The following is a 21,806-nucleotide window of genomic DNA, read 5'->3' as shown; positions in this document are numbered from 1 at the left end:
TAACCTAAGTACCTTCCCCAAATCCCCACCTAATACTATTACATTGGGCATTTCCTAATATAATGAATTATATGGGCATTTCAATATAATGAATTTTAGGGAGACCCAAACATTCAGACCATAACTGGGGGTAAGAAGACTGAAGAAGGCTGAGCTCAAAGAGCAAAAATTGAACCCAGTCTTCTTATATCAACTTATATAATCAACTATCAACTTAATGTTTCTTTTTAACTATGTCAAAAGCACCTAAAATTCAATATTCCAAAACTACATTCTTGATATCTAAGGTCTTCCTCTAGTTTCTTCTTTCAGTGAATGATACCATTATCCATCCAGCTGGATAAACTGGAAGTTCAATTATCCTCGACAATTTCCTTCATTCACATGCTCCCTGCTCCATCCAATCCACCATTAAATTGTTACTTTCACCTCTAAATATTTTTGAACCTGCCCACTGTTCTCCATTTCTACTCCCAGCACAAGCTATAGAAAACTGTGACTCCTGCCTGCATGACTATAATGGTCTACTAACTGCTTTCTCCCTAGTCACTCGTGTCTTTGTCTTCTTCCAATCCATTCTCTGAATTGTAGCCAGAAGATTTTTTTAAAAAATAATTTTTAATGTTTATTTATTTTTGCGAGAGAGACAGAGAGCAAGTGGGGGAGGGGCAGAGAGAGAGGGAGACACAGAATCCAAAGCAGGCTCCAGGCTCTGAGCTGTCAGCATGGAGCCAGATGCAGGGCTCAAACTCACAAACTGCAAGATCATGACCTAAGCTGAAGTCGGACGCTTAACTGACTGAGCCACCCAGGCGCCCTGCCAGAAGATTCTTTGTAAAATGCAATTCCTTCACTCTCCTGGTTAAAATCCTTCAGTGGCCTTCCATGGCTTTTTTTAGCTCATGTCCAAAAATCTCTATGCACCCTGCCTACTTCCCCAGAACAATTTTCTGCCCTTCCCCATCTGTGCTCTGGCCACACTAAGCCTCTCAGTTCTTTGAATGAACCAGGATCCCCTTTATCTCAGAAACTTTGTACCAAGCTGTTTTCTCCAACATCACATAATTAAATGCCACCCATTCTTCAGTTCTCATATATTTGCTTCAGGAAATTTTCCTTCATCTCCCAGACTAGATTCCTTTCATAGTCCTCTGGACTTTTCCTTCACAGCGTTTATAATAATATATTTGTGTGATTATTTGATTAATGTCTGTAAGTTCCATGATGGCAAGGACTAAGTGTTTTTGTTGTAGTTTTGTTTTGAACATATCTCCCCAATACTTATAACAATGCCTGACCTATATGGTAGGCAACTAACAAATATGTAGTTCAACAAATGTTGAGTTAATTAATGAATGGAAGGGAAACTAGCTCCATAGAGTTTAAATCAATAAATGACATTAAAAGCTTTTAATAAAGCAAACATACAAAATTGGACTTGTATTTTGGAAACATAATCTTGGTCGCACAATGGAAGACTGATTTAACAGGGGAGAGATTTGCACAGGGGAGTATGGTCAGGAGGCTATGGTATAGATGAGAAATGGTAAGAGCTCAAACTAAGGCAGTGTCAGTAGAGGAGGAAGAATAGATTCATTATACAGTTATTCTGGAGCTAGTCTGAAATAGTTGATGACCAACTCAATATTGAAAAAGTGAAAGAGAGACTAGAGACAAGTTTCTGCCCTTTGGCAAGAGGAACTATATCACAAACATTAAGTCACTTTCACTTTAGTACCTTCCCTGTTTTCAATATTAATCAATTAATCTATCAATAAATATTTATGAATTACTTAGCTTATTTCTTTAATGCCCTGACAGTGATATAAAAAAAGTGAGATACTTTGAGGAGTTTTTGTTTGTTTGTTTGTTTGTTTTTACTTTGAGGAGTTTACAATCTAATTGATAGTACTATATATCCAAACAATGGAACATTATTCATCCAGAAAAGGGAACAGTTACTAATACAAGCTGCAACATGGATGAAACTTAAAAACATTACTTTGAGTACTGAGTAAAAGACACCAGACAAAAAAAGTCACATATTATCCCACTTACATGAATGTCCACAATAGGCAAACCTATAGGGACAGAAAGTAAATTAGTGGTTGCCAGAGGCTGGGAGACAATAGAGAATAACTAAAAATAGGTATAGGTTTGCTTTTTTGAAGTGATGAAATGTTCTAGGGTTAGACAGTGGTGGTGGATGCACAACTTTATAAATAAACTAAAAACCACTGAATTGTATGCTTTCAAAGGGTGAAGTTTATGGTATATAAATTATATCTCAATTAAAAAATCTAATTTAGATAGCATGTAACATAAAACCCTATTAGTACTGTAAAACACACTCTTCTGTAGGTAAATGACAATGCAAATTGCCAAGTGATCACAGGTGCCAAAGGAATAAATAGGCCTAAGTTACTAGAAAGGTGGTCAGGAAGACTATGTAGAGGTAGAACCTGAATTTGGCTATGAGGGATAATGGGATCAGCAGTGAAGGAATGAGAAAAGAAATCATTCCAACGAAAAGAAATGGCAGGGAGAAAGGCATAGAAGCTGCAGGCTTCTGTTAGGCAGAGTTTATCTCCAAAAGCTGCAGAAGATAGAGTGGGGACAAATTGTTAAGAGTATAAAATATCAAGTAAAAGTCAAACTTGCCTTTAGAAGTTAAGTGTTTCTTTATGCATATTCTGCAGAATCTGGATCCTGTGACATGCTCTTCACAAAAGGCTTTTGGTGTTCACGGAGTTTGGAAAATCCTGTATACTACAACCCCCACTTGAGTTTAAAAAATTTTTTTAAATTTATTTTTCGAGAGAGAGAGAGAGCAAGCAGGGACGGACAGAGAGAGAAGGAGAGAGAAAATCCAAAGCAGGCGCCACACTGTCAGTGCAGAGGCCATCACATGGTCGATCTCACAAACCGTGAGATCATGATCTAAGCCAAAATCACGAGTTGAATGCTTAACTGACTGAGCTACTCAGGTGCCCCAAAGGCTCTGGGAGTTCTACATTAAGGAAACTCGTTCACCTTAGGTTAACACATCATTTGTCATGTGTCAAATTTATGTTGTCATGGAACCTTCCCCCCTGGGCAACACTGCTGAAGATGGAAGGAAGCAAGCAAAATGCCAAAGAGTAGGGATTCTGGATGCTGAGGAAACAGGAAATAACAGAGATAGTATGGCTGTGAAAATTTTCCTTAAAAATTTAATTTAAAATCCTGTAATTTAGGAGGGGACCTGTGATGGTAGAGATGTAACAAACAGAGAAGAAAGAGAAAATGCTAGAGAGAAAAAGTGAAGAGAAAGAAAAGTTCCACAAAAGGCAAGAAGATATGGGCATAAAAGCACTAGTAGAGGGTTATCCTTTTAGAAAAGAGGAAAGAAACCTTTTCTTTAAGATTTGCAGGGAAGATGAATGTTTCCATATAGATACAAAGATACTTAGAGGTACAAAAATATGAAGATGAGAAAATGTCTATCCGGTGGCTTACATCATCTTTCTTGCTTAGTTGTCTGTGTTCATGACTTTCCAACTACTTGTTTAATTCTGTTGAATTAGTACTGGCTTCAGTTTTAGAAGCACAACACCTTTATCTTAATCAAAAAGTATCACATGGTCATTCATTCATCATTGACTGAATTCCTGCTATATGCTGGACTCAGTGCTAGGCAGTGGGTATGAGAAAAGCACAGCTTCTAACCCTGAGAAGCTCATGGTCTAAATCAGCATTGTTTTAGGTCTGTGAAGATTAATAACTATAAGACATGGACAGCCTCCAGCATGTATTGTACTGGCACAGTTCTTAAGTGAATGCTCTTTCCCCTTTCAACTGGAAGAACGCCTACTTATCCTCCAAAATATACCTGATCTGTCCCCGAATACTTCCTTGATCCTTTCTTGCAGTTAACCACTTCCTCCTTTGAACAATACTTTCTATAGCATTTATTATGTACAATGAAATTTATCTCTTATTAGACCATTTCTTGGTGCCAGGGACTTCCTCATATGCAGACCCTTACACATGGAGGCACTTATTCCATCCTATATATATAAAACATTATCCTTCAAAGTTAGGCAAATTATCATCTCCATTAAACTGTCCGTGATCTTACAGCTAGAAAAAATTTCCTCCTCTTCTAATCATTCATAACATTCTTTTAAAAAAAATTTTTTAAAACATTTATTTATTTTTGAGACATAATCGTTCATAACATTCTAAATCAGTGCTTCTCAAGCTTTAATGTGCATATGAATCACAGCAGGATCTTATTAAAATGCAAATTATGATTAAGGCAGACTCTGTATTACTAAGTGCTCAGGACATAAACCAGGCAAAGAATTACTTATTTATCTGATACGAAATAAAGTCAAAGGATCCCTAAAAACTTCTATACTACACTTTACATATACATAATGGTATCATTACACTGTTGCATTTATACACATGCATTTCAGTACTGCTTTTGGATATAGTTTTATACCATAGACTTGAATGATTCAGCCTGGGTTTCACTACTCATTTATTGGCTGATTCACACATAGCTCATGTGTTTTTAACTTGTACTTATGGAACTTGCTTTTATACACATTATTTTAAATAACTCACATTATGTATGCTATTCATTAAAAACTTTTCATTAAAAAAAATTTTTTTAAATAAGTAATCTCTGCACCCAACATGGGGCTCAAACTCACAACCCCGAGGTCTAGAGTAGCATGCTCTATGATTCAGCCAGCCAGCGTCCCTGCTTTTCATTTTATAGAAGACAATATGGAAGTTTATAGAAACTCTGTAACTCGCCCGATATCACTACTATAAGGCTCAGGACTTTAACTGAAGTCTGCTGGCTCTAAATCCAGCAGTTTTTTAGTTACACTATACAAAATGTGCTAAGTTTTATAGTCCCAAGTATCAATGTCATAGGAGATAAAAGAAAGGAAGAATCATTTATCCCTTCAACAATTATTTTCTGATGTTTATAGTATGGATTCTGTGGCAGGTGCTGGGACACAGAAACAATCAGGGAAGTCTGTTTCTGATGGACAGTTAAGCAAGGTTTCCCCAAGGAATGAGCATGCCAGTTCAGTGTTAATTCTCAACTTCAGGTAAGGAGCAGAAAGGCATTCGAAGCCTGGGGACTAGGATATGTATAGGTGTGGAGACAAACACTGAGTGAGGCACATTTTAGAACAAAGGATATGTGTGCATAAATAGTATAGATAGGTATCATTAAGAAAGACCTGGACAGAATCTAGAAGGAAGGTACACTGAAAACACTCATGGTTAGAGAAAAGGCAGGAAAAGGGAGAAGAAAGAAATTACATGATATGCTTTAGAACCAGGGAAAGACCTGGAGTTACAGAGTCAAATTTTCATGTTAGAGAACAATAAAAACTAAGTGTGGGGCCAGTTAATAGTGAAAAATAAGCAGCAGCAGCATTGCTAACATGTACCAAGCTCTTAACTCCACCAGATATGGTACTAAGTGCTGTGCATTTGCAAAATATTTGAGCACTGTGTATTAATTCCCATTTTGTATATGAGAAAGTTGAAACTAAGAGAGGCTAAATGACTTGGGCAATATTATATAGACAGTAACTGGCAAAACCAGGATGCAAACCCAGGATGCAAACACTATTCTTCAGATACACTATTCAATTTATAAAAATATTTAAGAAAGCAGCATCACAATTTCACTAGCTCTTAATTCAGATCCTTCATGCAGAGGTTACTGAACTTCTCTAAGCCTCATTTTCATGACAAAATACAAGAATAATGAAGCTCAGCAGAATTCTTATAAAGATCAAACAGGTTATTTGCTTAAAATACTCTATAAATTTATTTTTTTTATTTTTAAAAAAAAAATTTTTTTTTCAACGTTTATTTATTTTGGGGACAGAGAGAGACAGAGCATGAACGGGGGAGGGGCAGAGAGAGAGGGAGACACAGAATCGGAAACAGGCTCCAGGTTCTGAGCCATCAGCCCAGAGCCCGACGCGGGGCTCGAACTCACGGACCGCGAGATCGTGACCTGGCTGAAGTCAGACGCTTAACCGACTGCGCCACCCAGGCGCCCCGAAAATACTCTATAAATTTAAACTGTACAATGTTATACGCCTGAGGGTATTATTAGACATATATCTATCCTTGTCTATACATCCTCGGTATACAGGAAGCATAGGTATCCTTAAAAGGCTAAATGGAGAAGTTCGAATAAACCTTATATCCGTTAGGTTTACTTATTCCAGGCTTCTTGGTTTCGTGTACAGAGTCAGAGGGTTTGCTTGTTATATCATTGTTAGATTTCTTAGGTGTATTTAAGAGAGGTTATTCCAGGGGCGCCCGGGTGGCTCAGTCGGTTGAGCATTCCACTCCAGTCATGATCTCGCAGTCTGTGGGTTCGAGCCCCGCGTCGGGCTCTGTGCTGACAGCTCAGAGCCTGGAGCCTGTTTCGGATTCTATGTCTCCCTCTTCCTCTGACCCTCCCCTGTTCATGCGCGCGCGCTCTCTCTCTCTCTCTCTCTCTCTCTCTCTCAGTCTCAAAAATAAATAAATGTTAAAAAAAAAAAAAGAGAGAGAGGTTATTCCTGGGGGCAGGGGAGGATAGGAAACATATATACATAAATACACGAGTTTGAACAATAATTCAAAATTTTTGAACAATTCAAAAGGCCATGTTTTTAAGGTCTGGAAAATTAAATTTGATATTCCTCCCGAAGCACTATGCTACCAAGTATAGATTAAACAAATTGAAATCTTTTGGGTTGCTGTATTTCACCAAATATTCATATTAGCTTTATTTATTTATTGATTGATTTAGAAAAATTTTTTTAATGTTTATTTATTTTTGAGAGAGACAGAGACAGAATGCAAGTGGGTTAGGGGCAGAGAGAGAGAGAGGGAGACACAGAAGCTGAAGCAGGCTCCAGGCTCTGAGCTGTCAGCACAGAGCCCGATGTGGGGCTCCAACTCACAAGCTGTGAGATCATGACTTGAGCTGAAGTCAGATGCTCAACCGACTGAGCCACCCAGGTGCCCCTATTCATATTAGCTTTAAAATAAATGTATCAGCTATGTTCTCCACGATAAATAAAAATTTTATTTTCCATTTTAAGTTACGACCAAAACTACAATATTATTTTTTAAACAACGCCACTGAGAAATCAAAACAAGGAAAACAAAACAAAGGAAAATAAGCTATACTAACTGATGCACTCTGAAATCAGATTTCTGAGCAAACGTTAGGCTCTCTAGATTGAAATTTCTACAGCTTTATGCATACTTTTTTTTTTCATATAGGGCAGTTAAGTCTAGTCGTTGGCAAATGATTGGTGTATACAGTCTAATAAAATTAAAATTCGAAACCGACTAGCAGAGAAAGAGTCAGGTCAGAAAGAGTCTGGTAAGGAACAGAGAAAAGGAGGAAAAACTTTCCTACGATGTAGAAAAAGAAAAATCTCTCCGGCACAACGGCTTCCTCACAACAGCACAAGGAAATACGTAGATGCCCTTGGGGACACCTAACTGTATTACAAGAACTTCCAAACACACTTGGGCCCGCTTCTCTGAATATTGAGGTCAAACACTACACAACAGGAGGAAAACTGGGACGTAGGCAGGATATCGGAGTCCATACAAAACACGAACTCCTCTAAGAAGTTTGTATTCGCAGTGCCGAATCTAACATCGGCATAAAGTTCTCTCTCGGTAAATAAGAGAGGAACACAGCTCTCCTACCTAGTTTTCATTCTTTGACACCCACCCTCGCCAACTGGACCACTCCTTTTTTGATTAACAGCAAGTCATTGCAGAAACAAAATCTTACGGTTCCGTGGGCCCCGCTGAGGTGTGGGAGAGCCAGAAGCCAAGTGAGTAATTTGGGACGCCTTCCCAAAGCCCTCCGTCCACTCAGGCCCCCTCGGAAGGCCGGGCAGGCGCAGAGGGCTCGAGTCCCCAGGCGGCTCCCTGCCGGTCCCCACCCGGCCGCAACCGCCTCGGCACCACAAAGAGCCCACCGCGTCGCACCCCGCGTCCAACTGGGGCTCATGCTCACCTTCCGCGTCTGCCGAAGAGACAAAGGTGAAGTCCCCGTTCGAGGGGGAATACGCCGGGGGTGGGCCCGGCGGCTGCATCTCGCGGCCCCTCCGAGCCAGCGGCGGTGGAGGAGGCTGCGGCTGGGCCCAGGCCCCAAGGCGGCCGCGACACCGGCCCGCACGCGCGCCCTACGGTGAGGCCCGCGAGCCGGGAGGTGCAAGCTGGGAGCGAGGCCGGGGACGAGCTGCCCCCGAGTCTGCCCCACCAAAGTCTCTTAGGTGGCGGCCGCCCAAACACCACGACGCCGGCGCCCTGACAGGACCATAACAGTGACAGCGCCCCTTGGATTGGCTCTTTGTAATGTGCTCTCCCATTGGCTCCTGGAGGAAGGTTCCGATTGGGTCTCCCCATTGTTGATTCCGGAAGTTGACCCAAGGACAGGAAGTTCACTTCTAATTGGTGGGACCTCTAGGTTTCCCCAGCCTTCTTGGCTGCTATTTTTTACTTGACGTGTCTTCTCTTGTGGCTTTTCTTTATTTCGTTCGTCCGTTTTTGTTAACTGGACAAATTCTAAAAAAATTTTAGAGCTAGGAACATTTCTGGAGGTCTAGGATCCCCAGACTGCGTTGTCTTTTAGTCATTAAGTAATTGTAATAACGTTTTGACTGAATTATATATCATCCCTGAGAGTCATGTGTGAAAGGAAGGGGGCTGGACTGGATAATAAAAAAGAAGATAAGTTGTAAATTGCTACCTAGAAACTAGGGCTGTCATCTAGACACACATGTATTTATGAGAGAGACAACTGAGGCCAGAAAAGATAAGTACCCTAATGGAGGGTACTCAAATCTCCTGACTTCTAGTTCAGGGCTCTATTTGCTACAAGGCCCTGTCTGTTGACACACTTATCAAAGTTTACAAACTCATCTAGGTTTTTTGTTTGGTTTGTTTTATTTTAGAGAGAGTGGGAGGGTAGGAGGGACAGGGGCGAGGGGGTTAGAGAGAGAGAGAGAGAGAGAAAATCCCAAGCAGACTCTATGCACAGAGGGTGATGTGGGGCTCGATTTCAGGAATTGTGAGATCATGACCTGAGTGAAAATCAAGAGTCCCACACTCAAGGGACTGAGCCACCCAGGTGCCCCACCCACTGAGGTTCTTAAATCTTTAAATACATATACTTAAATTTAATGTCCAAGCTACATAACCATGGCTTCCAGTTTGGAAGGAGAGGGTTTTAGGATATATCATGAGACAGACTTGCAGAGATGCATGATGCATAAGCAGTAGAGCAATGGGAAGGCATGGCCATTAATGTGTAAAAAGGAATATTGATATTTTTTGCATAGGAGGTAACAAGTTGGTACTTAAAGGATGAGCAAAAACTTGCTGGCAAAGAGGATGGGTTGTGGGGCGGGGGGGGGGGGGTGGAGTGTGCTGTCAGCTTGGGTCAGAACATTCCAGAGACCATTTAATGGACTTGGGAAACTGGAAGTCATTTAGTTTACTTGGAGCTTACATTTCTTTTTTTTTTTTTTTCAACGTTTATTTTTGGGACAGAGAAAGACAGAGCATGAACAGGGGAGGGGCAGAGAGAGAGGGAGACACAGAATCGGAAACAGGCTCCAGGCTCTGAGCCATCAGCCCAGAGCCTGACGCGGGGCTCGAACTCCCCGACCGCGAGATCGTGACCTGGCTGAAGTCGGACGCTTAACCGACTGCGCCACCCAGGCGCCCCAGGAGCTTACATTTCATAGGAGAGAATGGGTACAGATGAGATTGCATGAATAGGTAAAGAAGAAATCATGAATAATCTTACCTGCTATTCAAAGGATTAGCTTTTCTTCATGGAAGTATTGGAGGAACCATTAAAGGAGTTAGAGCAAAGGAATAACATATCAGATATCCTTGTTAGAATTATTACTTAAAATATCCACAGTAGTAGGTATTTTGACTTGAAGAGCAGAGACTTGTTTTTTTTTTTTTTTTTAGTTTATTCATTTCTGCAAGTGAGAGAGAGTGGGGGAGGGGCAGAGAGAGAGGGAGAGAGAGAATCCCAGGCAGGCTCTGCACTGTCAGCTCAGAGCCCAATGCAGGGCTCAAACCTACAAACCATGAGATCATGACCTGAACTAAACCAAGAGTCAGACACTTAACTAAGCCATCTAGGCACACCTGGAGATCAGAGACTTCTATGAGACTTTTGCAGAAATATAAGTAAATTGTGGATGAGGGTTGCAACATTGGGGATGGAAAAGAGGAAGCCCATATGAGACATATTAAGTTTAGGAATCCACAGGACTTAGTGATCAAGGAGAAGAGATTTGGAATGAAGAAAAGGAAAGAGCCTAGCGTGACTTCATGTTTCTTGCTTAGGTGGTTGGAAGTGTTATTTATTAAGTGAGTAAATAAAAGAGGACCTGGTTTGGGGAGAAGGGAAAGTTTTGAACAATCTGCACTAGAACATGCAGGTTGAGCTGTCTAGTTATTCTTTGGTAATAAGGACCCCGTGCACAGTGTAGCATTGTAATTATCAATGTATGGTTGGTAATTGCATCTATGAATACAGAAGAGATTTCCCAGTAAGAGTGTAGTGAGTGAGAGAAGAGTGCCAAGAGTGATACTCTCCGGAACACCAATATTTAAAGGCAATCTAGGAGGGCGTTGGGTTACAAAGGAGGTGAGATGAGATGCAATTTAAAATAGGATGGTCAGGATAGGCAAAATTGGGAAAATCACATTTGAGCAAAGATTTGAAGGATGTGATCATTTGTACTGGGTCCACTCAGTTAAGTTGGATCTATGATTCCTATAATCCATTTTCCCATATGCCTTTAGGCTAGAGTTTCTCAAAAGAAGAGTTTGCACAAGATTTGTAAGGTAGAAATGAAGCATTAGCCATTGCACTCAGTAGGTTAAGCCTCCAAATTTCGCTCAGGTCATGATCTCGTGGTTTACAGGTTCAAGCCCCGGGTCGGGCTCTGTGCTGACAGCTAAGAGTCTGGAGCCTGCTTCGGATTCTGTGTCTCCCTCTCTCTCTGTTCCTCCCCTGCTCATTCTCTGTCTCTCAAAAATAAATACATGTTAAAAAAGTTAAAAAATAAATAAATAAAAATGTCTACAAGGAAGGAAAAAAAAACCACTCAACAATTGCAACAGAAGAGCAGTTCCTCATTCTGATGATGGACATATGTGGTAGACAGAATAATGACCCCCAAAGATGTCCAATCCTAATGCCCAGAACCTCTGACTATGCTTTGTTACATGGCAAAGGATAATTAAGACTGCAGATGGAATCTTTGCTACTAGTGTTAACAAAGGTCTTTAATGTGATATGAAAAGCACAAATCATAAAAGAAATGGTGACTTGAACTTCACAAAATTTAAAAACTGCTGAAGACATTAAGTCAATGAAAAGACAAACCACAGACTGGGAGGAAATATTCACTATCCATATATCTGACAAATGATTTGTCTTTAGAATACTTAGATAATTTTTATAAATCATTGTCATTAAAACATGGAAGAAAAATTCACAGATATATTTCATGAAAGAAGATATTCATTTGGCCAATAAGCACATTAAGGGCACCCAACATCATTAGTCACAATGGAAATGGAAATTATCACCACAATGAGATACCACTGCAGACTCATTAGAATAGCTACATTTAACAGGACTGATAATACTAAGCATTGGAGAGGTTGTGGACCAACTGGAACTCTAACACATAAGGACAACTGTTTGGCAGTTTAAAAAAATTTTTTTTAATGTTCATTTATTTTTGAGACAGACAAACAGAGAGAGAGAGAGAGAGAGAGAGCTGGGGAGGGGCAGAGAGAAAGGGAGACACAGAATCCCAAGCAGGCTCCAGGCTCTGAGCTGTCAGCACACAGTCCAACATGGGGCATGAACTCACAAACCGTGAGATCAAGACCCAAACTAAAATCGGAGACTTAACCGACTGAGCCACCCAGGTTCCCCTGCCTCCCCTTTATAAGGACATTTGTGATCACATTTAGAACCCATCCAGATAATGCAGGATTAGGTCCCCATCTCAAGATCCACATCTACAAAAATACAACATTTACAATCTCCAGGGGTTAAGACCTGAAACATTTGGGTGGCCCACTATGACCACATTTCTACGTTTCCCCTTTTTATCCTGTATTATATAATTTGTTATTAAAAAGCAATATGAGTTTATTACAGAAAATTAGAATATACAGATAAGCAAGCAAAGAAGAAAATTTTTAATTACCATAATCCTACCTCCCCCCAGACTATTTATATAGTTCTTTCTCCATGAACATACATTTACATTAAAATTTAGGGGGTGCCTGGGTGGCTCAGTTGGTTAAGCATCCGACTTTGGCTCAGGTCATGATCTCGCGGTTCTTGAGTTCAAGCTCTGCACCCAAGTCTCTGCTGTCAGCATACAGCCTGCTTCAGATCCTCTGTCCCCCTTTCTCTGCCCCTAGCCTGCACTCTCTCCCTCTCTCTCTCTCTCAAAAATAAACACACACAAAAAATTTAAAACCCAGCCAGTAGCACAGCCCTTGATCTCACATCAGAGAAACCCAGCTCACAAGCTGGAAAAGACTGCTGTTACTCCCATAGAAAACCCGATATGCAGAAAATGATTTAGGGGACAACTTAGATATCCCCCTCTGTCAGGTGAACGTCAGAGTGCTCTTTTTGAACTAGGCAGTTAAGGAACATAAAAAGTTCATGGTAGTTTGTGCAAAGATAGAGGAAAGATTACACAAGAGTGTCATTTTCAAGAGAACTTCCGGGAGATTTCTCCATTTCCAGAGCTGAATGTCAACTGGCTTCCTGGAGTCTGTGATCACAAGGTTTGAACGTGTGTGTGTCAGTGGACCCTATGGCTCTTCACATTCAGGAGAATGTCCCATGCATCCATTTGCTCTGTGCTAATGTTGCCCAGGACCCTGATGACTGAGAATATACATGTGCTAGAAGTCTGTTGGGATCCATGGCACGGGTGGCTGTGACTGCAATAGCAATATGCTTTAGCCAACCCAACTGGCTCATTTAATTTCTCTCTCACTCATTTAATCATAAAAATTAGTATGTATTAAATGTTCAAAAACACTTTGCTTCATTTTAGGTATAGAATAAATAAACCAACAGAAATAAGACTGATGTGTTGTGAATAATGAGTATAGTGTCTCATGAGTAATTCCTTTCCTGATGCAAATTTCTAGCTATTGTGCCTTTAAGGTTCACGGTCAGCTTCTTTCCCTTGCTACTTCTACTTCCTCTCATCTTCCCTTTCTGAACTGGTAGTTTTGGTATCCAAACCATTCTTACTACACTTTGGAAAAAAAAAAAAAAGGAACTTATGTTGGCCCTTCTCTTACAATCCCCTACCACAGGGGCAGGGAGACATTCAACCCACACAACACTTTACGTGAAACAGGAAGCTAATAAGAAGAAACTTTATTTTGAAAGCCTCTTTTGATCCACCAAGAAGAGGGCAACTGGATTGCTCAGCCAGGTAACGTGGGGAGAGAGAAGGGGGTTTTAGGTGGGTTTCAGAATCAAATACTAAACTGTGGGTTTACATTCAATTAAAGCTTGGGTGTGGGGATATAAAAGGCTTACCACTGAAGAATGTGCTTTTGCATGGCTGGCTGGATTTGACTGCTGGGAAACTTTTAGGGGTGTTAGCCTGGTCTGCTGGGGTGTCATGAGATTACTTGGAATTGATGTTAAATGCACATTAAGTCAGAGAGGTGTGTTTTTCTATGAGACAAAGTGAAGGAAAGGACTTTGAAAAATACTTGTTGGACTTATAGAAAGGAAACCTACTCTTTTTCCTAAAAGTGTTGTTAGAGTCATAGGTCAGAACTGAAAAGGCCTGGGGGTGGGGGAGCTATGTAGTCCCTTCAGCCTCTGAATTCCTGACAAGAAAGCTGATATCTGGAGAGAGAAGTGAAGGAAACTGCTGTTCACAGGACATCTATTATTGACAGTACTGACAGGGTCTCTACATACTTTCTCTCAGTTAATCCTTACAACCCTAGTTTAGAGAGGTGGAAACTGGCAGAGAGTTTAAATGACTGCTTTGGGGTGCCTGGTTGGCTCAGTTGGTTAAGTGACCTACTCTTGATTTTGGCTCAGGTCATGATCTCACTGTTCATGGGTTTGAGCCCTGCATCAGGCTGCTTGGAATTCTCTCTCTCTCTTAAAATAAATAAACTTTAAAAAAAAAGACAGAACCACATCTCCTGTCACTCTCTTAAGAGTTGGGAAAACTTCTCCGCTGTCTTATAGTCTGCTCAGGCCACCATCACAGAATACCACAGAAACAGAATGCATTTTTCTCACAGTTCTTGAGGCTACAGTTCAAGATCAAAGTGTCAGAAGTTTTGGTTTCTCCTGAAACCTTCGTTTTCAAAAAAAAATTTTTTTTTAATATTTATTTTTGAGAGAGAGACAGAGCATGAGTGGGAGAGGGGCAGAGAGAGAAAGGGAGACACAGAATCCAAAGCAGGCCCCAGGCTCTGAGCTGTCAGCTCGGAGCTCCTCGCGGGGCTCGAACCCACAGACTGCAAGATCATAACCTGAGCCAAAGTCAGATGCTTAACCAACTGAGCCACCCAGGTGTCACCTGAAACCTTGGTTTTCAGACGGCTGCCTTCTCACTGTGTCCTCACATGGTCTCCACTGGGCAAGAATCCCTGGGGTCTCTCTTCGCGTGTACAAATCTTACCTTCTTATAGGACCCCAGTCAGATTGGATTAGGGCCCACCCTCATTTTAACTTAATTACCTCTTTACAGGCCTTATTTCCAAATAGCCATAGAGTGACTACTGGGGGTTAGAGCTTCAACATATGGATTTTGGGGCACATAATTCAGCTACAACACTAATACTAAGAATAATATTTTCTAGTATCCAAACTGAATATGAATTTTTTGGCAACTTCAGAATCAGCTGAGATGCCTGCCTGATGATCCACGTAGCAATTTTAATTCATTATTTTAGCAGACAAAGTGACTGATGGCCAACTCAGGGACTAGCTTATTGTGTTTACATGTGAATATAAGGATCTTCTTGGCTCCTTCCTCTATCTTCTTCCTCTTGTCTGTTCTCACTGAACTCTGCTTAGTCAGTGGAGGTCTGATACCTCCAAGACCCATACCTTTTTTGTGGGGGTAGAAAGGGAGGGAAGAAACTATAGTAGCTCCTGTTTACTGAGTCTTTTCTGTGTACTAAGGCCTCCCAGCTTAACAGTGGTAGAGCTGGAATTTGCACTCAGTCCTGACACCAAAATAGGCCCTTGCTCACGCTCATGTGCTATCCTCATCCTTGCTTCCAGGCTGTAACCCCCCATGGCTCCTTCTCTATGCTGCCCCTCTGCCTAGAAATACCCTTCTGCCTTTACTGCCTTGTGAACTTTGGTTTCCTTCAAAACAACTCAAAAGTCACCTCTTCCAGGCAGAATTAAATATCCCTCCACAGGGGTTGCTCTAGAATACTGACCTTCAAAACTGCATTGACTGCCACTCGCAATAAGACATACATCTTCTAAGGGCGCCTGGGTGGCTCAGTCGGTTGAGCGTCCTTCTTCGGCTCAGGTCATGATCTCGTGGTCTGTGAGTTTGAGCCCCAGGTCAGGCTCTGTGCTGACAGCTCAGAGCCTGGAGCCTGGTTTGGATTCTGTGTCTCCCTCTCTCTCTGCCCCTCCCCTGCTCATGTTCTGTCTCTCTCTCTCTGTCAAAAATAAACATTAAAAAAAAATTTTTTTAAAGAAATACATCTTCTATCACTACCCAGTGCCAGGGTACATAAATAATTGAAATAAAACGTTCATGTGTTCTGATAGTTTTAATTCTATTTCATTAAAAATATATATCCTAAGGCACCTGCCTGGCTCAATCAGAGGAGCATGCGACTCTTAATCTTGGGGTTGTGTATTCGAACCCCACATTGGGTGTAGACATTACTTAAAATAAAAACAGAAATAAACTTAAAAAAAATTAAAAAACTAAAAATATATATACTAATTGTAACCCACTTAAGTTACTATCATGACCTGCTAATGAGTTGGCCGATTTGAAAAACTGCTCACGAAGATACTCTTTCTCATTTTGACAACTTTTCTTGTTTCTCTCATCTCTGAAAGCCTCAGATCCTCCAGCTCTACATATAAATGTGCTGGGGTCCAGTTCTTTTCTGATACTGGTTCCTGAGAGGTTTCTGATTATCAGTTTCTACTCCTTCTGGGTTTCTACTCCAGGAAGTAGGACTTTCTGTATCTTCCTGTCTTTCTCTCCAGCCTGGGGGGGCACCTGTTTGCCCCAATTCTCTGACAGATCTAAAAAGAGGTGTTGATTTTCAGTTTAGGCAGTTACTTTTTACTTGGTATGCGGATGGAGTAATGACTTCTCTATACGCCAGACCAGAAAACAGAAGTCAAAAAGGCTTCCTTTAAAAATAGAAAGCGATAAGGGTGCCTGGGTGTCTTAGTTAAGCGTCCAACTCTTGCTTTCGGCTCAGGTCATGATCTCATGGTTTGTGAGGTTGAGCCTTGCATCAGGCTCCGCGCTGAGCATGGGGCCTTCTTGGGACTCTCCCTCTCCCTCTCCCTCTCTCTCTCTGCCTCTCCCTTGCTCACACACACTCTCTCTCTCAAAATAAATAAAACATTAAAAAAATAGAAATCAATAATTTTTTTAACATCTATTTATTTTTGAGAGACACAGAGAAACAGAGTGTGAGCAGGGTAGGGGCAGAGAGAGAAAGAGACACAGAATCCGAAGCAGGCTCCAGGCTCTGAGCTGTCAGCACAGAGCCCAATGCGGGTCTCAAACTCATGAACCTTCAGATCATGACCTGAGCTGAGGTCAGACACTTAACCGACTGAGCCACTCAGGCACCCCAAGAGAAATCAGTAAAACTTTAAATTTATATGGAAATGCAAACAGTTCTTAAAAAAAAAAATTGAAGAGTTTACACTACCTGATTTCAAGACTTATTATAAGGATGCAATAATCAAGACAGTGTGATAATGGCATAAGAACAGACATATAAATCAATGGAACAGAATAGAATCCAGAAGCAGATTCACAAATTCAATGGGTAAAGGATATTTTTTTCAACCAATCATGCTGGAAAAATTGGACATCTCTATGGGGAGAAAAACAAACTTCAACTCATCATCTTCATAAACAAAAACTATCCCCAAATGGATCAATGACCTAAATGTAAAAGCTAAAATTATAAAACCTCTACAAGAAAACTTAGGTGAAAATCTTTGTGGCTTGGGATAACAATGATTTTGTAGATAGGACACAAATAGCTGAACCAAAGAAGAAAAAATTAATGAGGTGGAATTCAGGGGCTCCTGGGTCACTCAGGCTGTTAAACGTCCGACTCTTGATTTCAGCTCAGGTCATGATCTCATGGTTGTGCAATTGAGCCCCTTGTTCAGCTCCACACTGGGCTGGGTGTGGAGGCTGCTTGGGATTCTCTCTCTCCCTCTCCCTCTGCCCCTCTGCTGGGTGCGAGCTCAGGAGTGTGTGCACATGCTCACTCTAGCTCTCTCTCTCTCTCTCTCTCTTTCTCTCTCTCTCTCTCAGTCCCACTATCTCTCTCTCAAAAAACAAACAAAGCCCCCCCCAAAAAACAAAAAAAAAAACACACCAAGGTAGAATTTATAAAAAGGAAAATGTTTTGTTTTCCAAAAGATACAAGGCTGTTGTATTAATAAAACCTTTGTATTAACCATGTTTTTAATATTTTATATTTTATGATGCTTGGCTTCCTTGGGGGTTTTGCTAGCTGGGAGAGCCTGTGCCTACCAGGGCTAACTAATTCCTAGGAACAGCGAAACACTTGTCTGTATGTGTGCCTTTCTTACGCAAAACAACTAATCCAAAGACATCCCTAACCACCAACTTTACTAACAGGCACCAAGCCATTATTCCCTTGCCTTAAATCACTCCAGAGTCACCATTATATCCCAGAGTTTGCCAAAATTATTCAAACTGTCTAATCCTAAACTTGTTCAAACTTGCCTGCCCTGCCTTACCCATTTCTTCCTGTGAAAACTATAATGCAGGCTGTGGGCTAAGCTTTCTCCTTTTCTCCTGTCTCCTGATCAATTCCGGTGCTGCTCGGGCAGCCCTGTGTGATGTGGCGTCCCCTCCTTCTACTGGGAGTTGTAAGTAATAAAACTTCTTTTATTGGTATTGATCTCTCCATTTGGTCACTCCATTATCTCTATAAATTAATTCCTGGATACAATCAAAGCAACCACAGATTAGGAGAAAACACTCACAGTACATATAACCAACAAACAATTTATATCCAGAATCTATGAAGAACTCTTGAAAGTCAGTAATTAGAAGACAACTTAATTTGTAAAATGGGCAAAAGATCTGTACAGATACTTCACAGAAGATTTATGAAAGAATGACAAAGTACATGAAAAGATGTTCAACATCATTAAATGAAAATTAAAAATACATAATGAGATACCACTAAAATAAAAAAGATAGATAATGCCAAGTGTTGGTGAGAATTTGGAACAGTTGGAACTGTTAGTTTTACATGGTGGTAGGCATGTAAAATGGTAATAACCACTTTGAAAAATGGTTTGGCACCTTCTACAAAATTAACATACACTTGGGGCACGTGGGTGGCTCAGTTAAACACCGGACTTTGGCTAAGGTCATGATCTTACGGTTTGTGAATTTGAGCCGCATATCAGGCTCTCTGCTGTCATACCAGAGCCTGCTTCAGATCCTCTGTCTCCCTCTCCCTGCCCCTCTCCCCACTCTCTCACGCACTCTTTCTCTCTCTCAAAAAATAAACATTAAAAAAATTAACATACACTTACCGTATGACTCAGAAATTCTACTTCTAGGTATTTATCCAAGAGAAATGAAAATATATGTCCATAAAGATAGTAATATATCGGGGCGCCTGGGTGGCGCAGTCGGTTAAGCGTCCGACTTCAGCCAGTTCACGATCTCGTGGTCCGTGAGTTCGAGCCCCGCGTCGGGCTCTGGGCTGATGGCTCAGAGCCTGGAGCCTGTTTCCGATTCTGTGTCTCCCTCTCTCTCTGCCCCTCCCCCGTTCATGCTCTGTCTCTCTCTGTCCCAAAAATAAATAAACGTTGAAAAAAAAAATTAAAAAAAAAAAAAGAAAAAAGATAGTAATATATGAATGTTCATAGCAGTTTCACTCATTATAGCCACAAACTGGAAACAAATCAAATGTCAATCAATCAAATTGATAAATAAACTGATCTGTTTATACAATGGAATACTGCTCAATCAAAAAAGGACTTAACTACCAATAAATGCAAACAAGGCAAATCTCAAAAACATGATGGTAAGTGAAAGGAGCCAGACACAAGAGAACATACTACATTTTTCCATTTATATGACTCTCTAGAACAGGTGAAACTAATTTACAGTTAAAGAAATTGATCAGTGGTTGCTTTGGTGAGGAATAGGAGGGATGGATTATACAAGGAAACTTTCTGCAGTGATAGAAATAGTCTAAATATAGACTGGGGTATTATTGACTTTGGTGTGTACATTTGTCAAAGCTCCTTGCATTTTATTGTCTGTAGTTTTTGTATCATATATAATTATATTTTAAATTTTTTTTTCAACGTTTATTTATTTTTGGGACAGAGAGAGACAGAGCATGAACGGGGGAGGGGCAGAGAGAGAGGGAGACACAGAATTGGAAACAGGCTCCAGGCCCTGAGCCATCAGCCCAGAGCCCGACGCGGGGCTCGAACTCACAGACTGCAAGATCGTGACCTGGCTGAAGTCGGACGCTTAACCGACTGCGCCACCCAGGCGCCCCTATAATTATATTTTAATATAATATAATTAATATATACATACAAATGTGTTATATAATATATAATTATTATAATCATTAACATTTATTATATATAATAAACATATATACATCAAATACATAATATAATACCTGCATACAAATATACCATATATATGTATGTCTTGTATATAATTATACCTTAATGAGGTTGATATTTTTGTTTGTGTGTTGTTGTTGTTGTTTTGTTTTGTTTTGTTTTGAGAGAGAGAAAGAGTGTGTGAAAGCAGGGGAGAGAGGCACAGGGAGAGAGAGAGAGAATTAAGCCTGGGATCATGACCTGAGCCCAAATCAAGAGTTGGACACTCAGCCAACTGAATCACCCAGGAGCCCTAATGAGGTTGATTTTTTTTTATTAAAAAATTATTTTTAAATGTTTATTTATTTTTGAGAGGGAGACAGAGTGCGAGCAGGGGAGGGGCAGAGAGAGGGAGAGACGCAGAACCCTAAGCAGTCTCCGGGCTCTGACCTGTCAGAGCCCAACGTGGGGCTCAAATTTGTCAACCAAGAGATCATGACCTGGGACAAAGTCAGATGCCAAACCAACTGAGCCACCCAGGCTCCCCAATGAGGTTGATTTTTTAAATGAAGCAGTTTAAGGGGCACCTGGCTAGCTCAGTAAGAAGAGTATGTGACGCTTGATCTCAGGGTTGTGAGTTCAAGCCCCACATTGGGTGTAGAGATGACTAAAACAAACAAACATAACTAAATAAAATGAATTAGTTTAGAACTTAAGTGCTATAGAAAGGTCTGAAAACATATAGTAAATTAAAAAAACAAACAAACGAATGTCAAACAGTATATACAGTGTGCCCCTATTTGGTGTGGAAAAAAATAAGTACAAAAGTGACAATGGTTGCTGCCTGATAGCTTTTGGTTCTGTTTTGTTAGTTTTACAGAATGAGGAGCAGTTGTACAAAAAGAAGGGAACACTATTAGAATCATCTTTGACCTGTGCATTTGGAAATATCATCTACTGAGATATAGAAAAGTGAAAATCTTTTTTTCAGAACAAGTAAGTATACTAGAAATTAAATCTGCTTGGTTGTATAATGTGCCACCAAATATGGATGATATTGAATGGGAAATCAATCTGTGTCTTCTCCCCAACAGTTATTTGTGGAATTCCCCATAAATATTGTGTGGTTTTGAGAATTCAGTTACAAACATGGCAATCCATGATAACCGGCACAACCCCATATAGAACAGGATTTATGCACAAAGAGTAACCAGGTGTATGTTTTAAAATGTTGGTCCCCTGCCATTCCCTATTCAGCCGCATCCTCCCATCCAGACAGCAAAGAGCTACACCTGTCAAGATCATTATGAAGAAACATGGTGTGGATCCAAGTGGCAACCAAAATGTAATGCTTTCCACTTTGATGACTGGAGTGAGACCCGTGCTATCCAATATGGTAACCACTAGCCACATGTATCTATTTAAACGTGAATTTAAATAAATAAAAATTAAGTAAAATTTAAAATTCAGTTGCACAGTTGGGCGAGCCACATTTCAAGTGCTCAAGAGCCACCGTGGCTAGTGGTTACTCTACTGGACAGTGCAAACTGAGGACATGCCCATCATCTCAGAATATTGTACTGTATTAGCACTGGCCTAGATAGAATCTGATAAGAATGAATACTGAACAAATGAATGAATGAATGAATGAATGAATGAATAAGCAGCAGTGTTTTCACCTAATTACTTGATAAGAGAGGAGTATGGTAGTCCAGACAGGAGGAGGTACACCACGGTTAACAATAAGAATACCTTACAGTTACACAGCAGTGCACTCTTCAAATTTTAAAACATTTTTATGTATGTGACTTATGCGATTTTATTCAATCTTTCTCATCAGTCTTCCAAACAGAGA

At 40.5% G+C, this 21,806-nt stretch overlaps 1 protein-coding gene across 1 annotated transcript in view; it reads right to left on the bottom strand.

Moving 5' to 3' along the window:
- YIPF4 (Yip1 domain family member 4) overlaps nt 1-8,368 on the bottom strand; it is a 29,238-nt gene extending 20,870 nt beyond the window's left edge. Inside the window, exon 1 of the mRNA XM_040496458.1 lies at nt 8,063-8,368. Within this exon, the coding sequence (XP_040352392.1) occupies nt 8,063-8,141 (79 nt within the window). The 5' untranslated portion in view covers nt 8,142-8,368. The remainder of the gene's footprint in view (nt 1-8,062) is intronic.
- Between the last annotated feature and the right edge of the window lie 13,438 nt (nt 8,369-21,806).

This window comes from Herpailurus yagouaroundi, unplaced genomic scaffold (genome assembly GCF_014898765.1).
Source record: "Herpailurus yagouaroundi ecotype Mexico unplaced genomic scaffold, PumYag 188, whole genome shotgun sequence".
Taxonomy (NCBI): Eukaryota; Metazoa; Chordata; class Mammalia; order Carnivora; family Felidae; genus Herpailurus; species Herpailurus yagouaroundi.
Note: the sequence above shows the minus strand (reverse complement) of the source record. Positions and strands in the feature narration are given on the sequence as shown.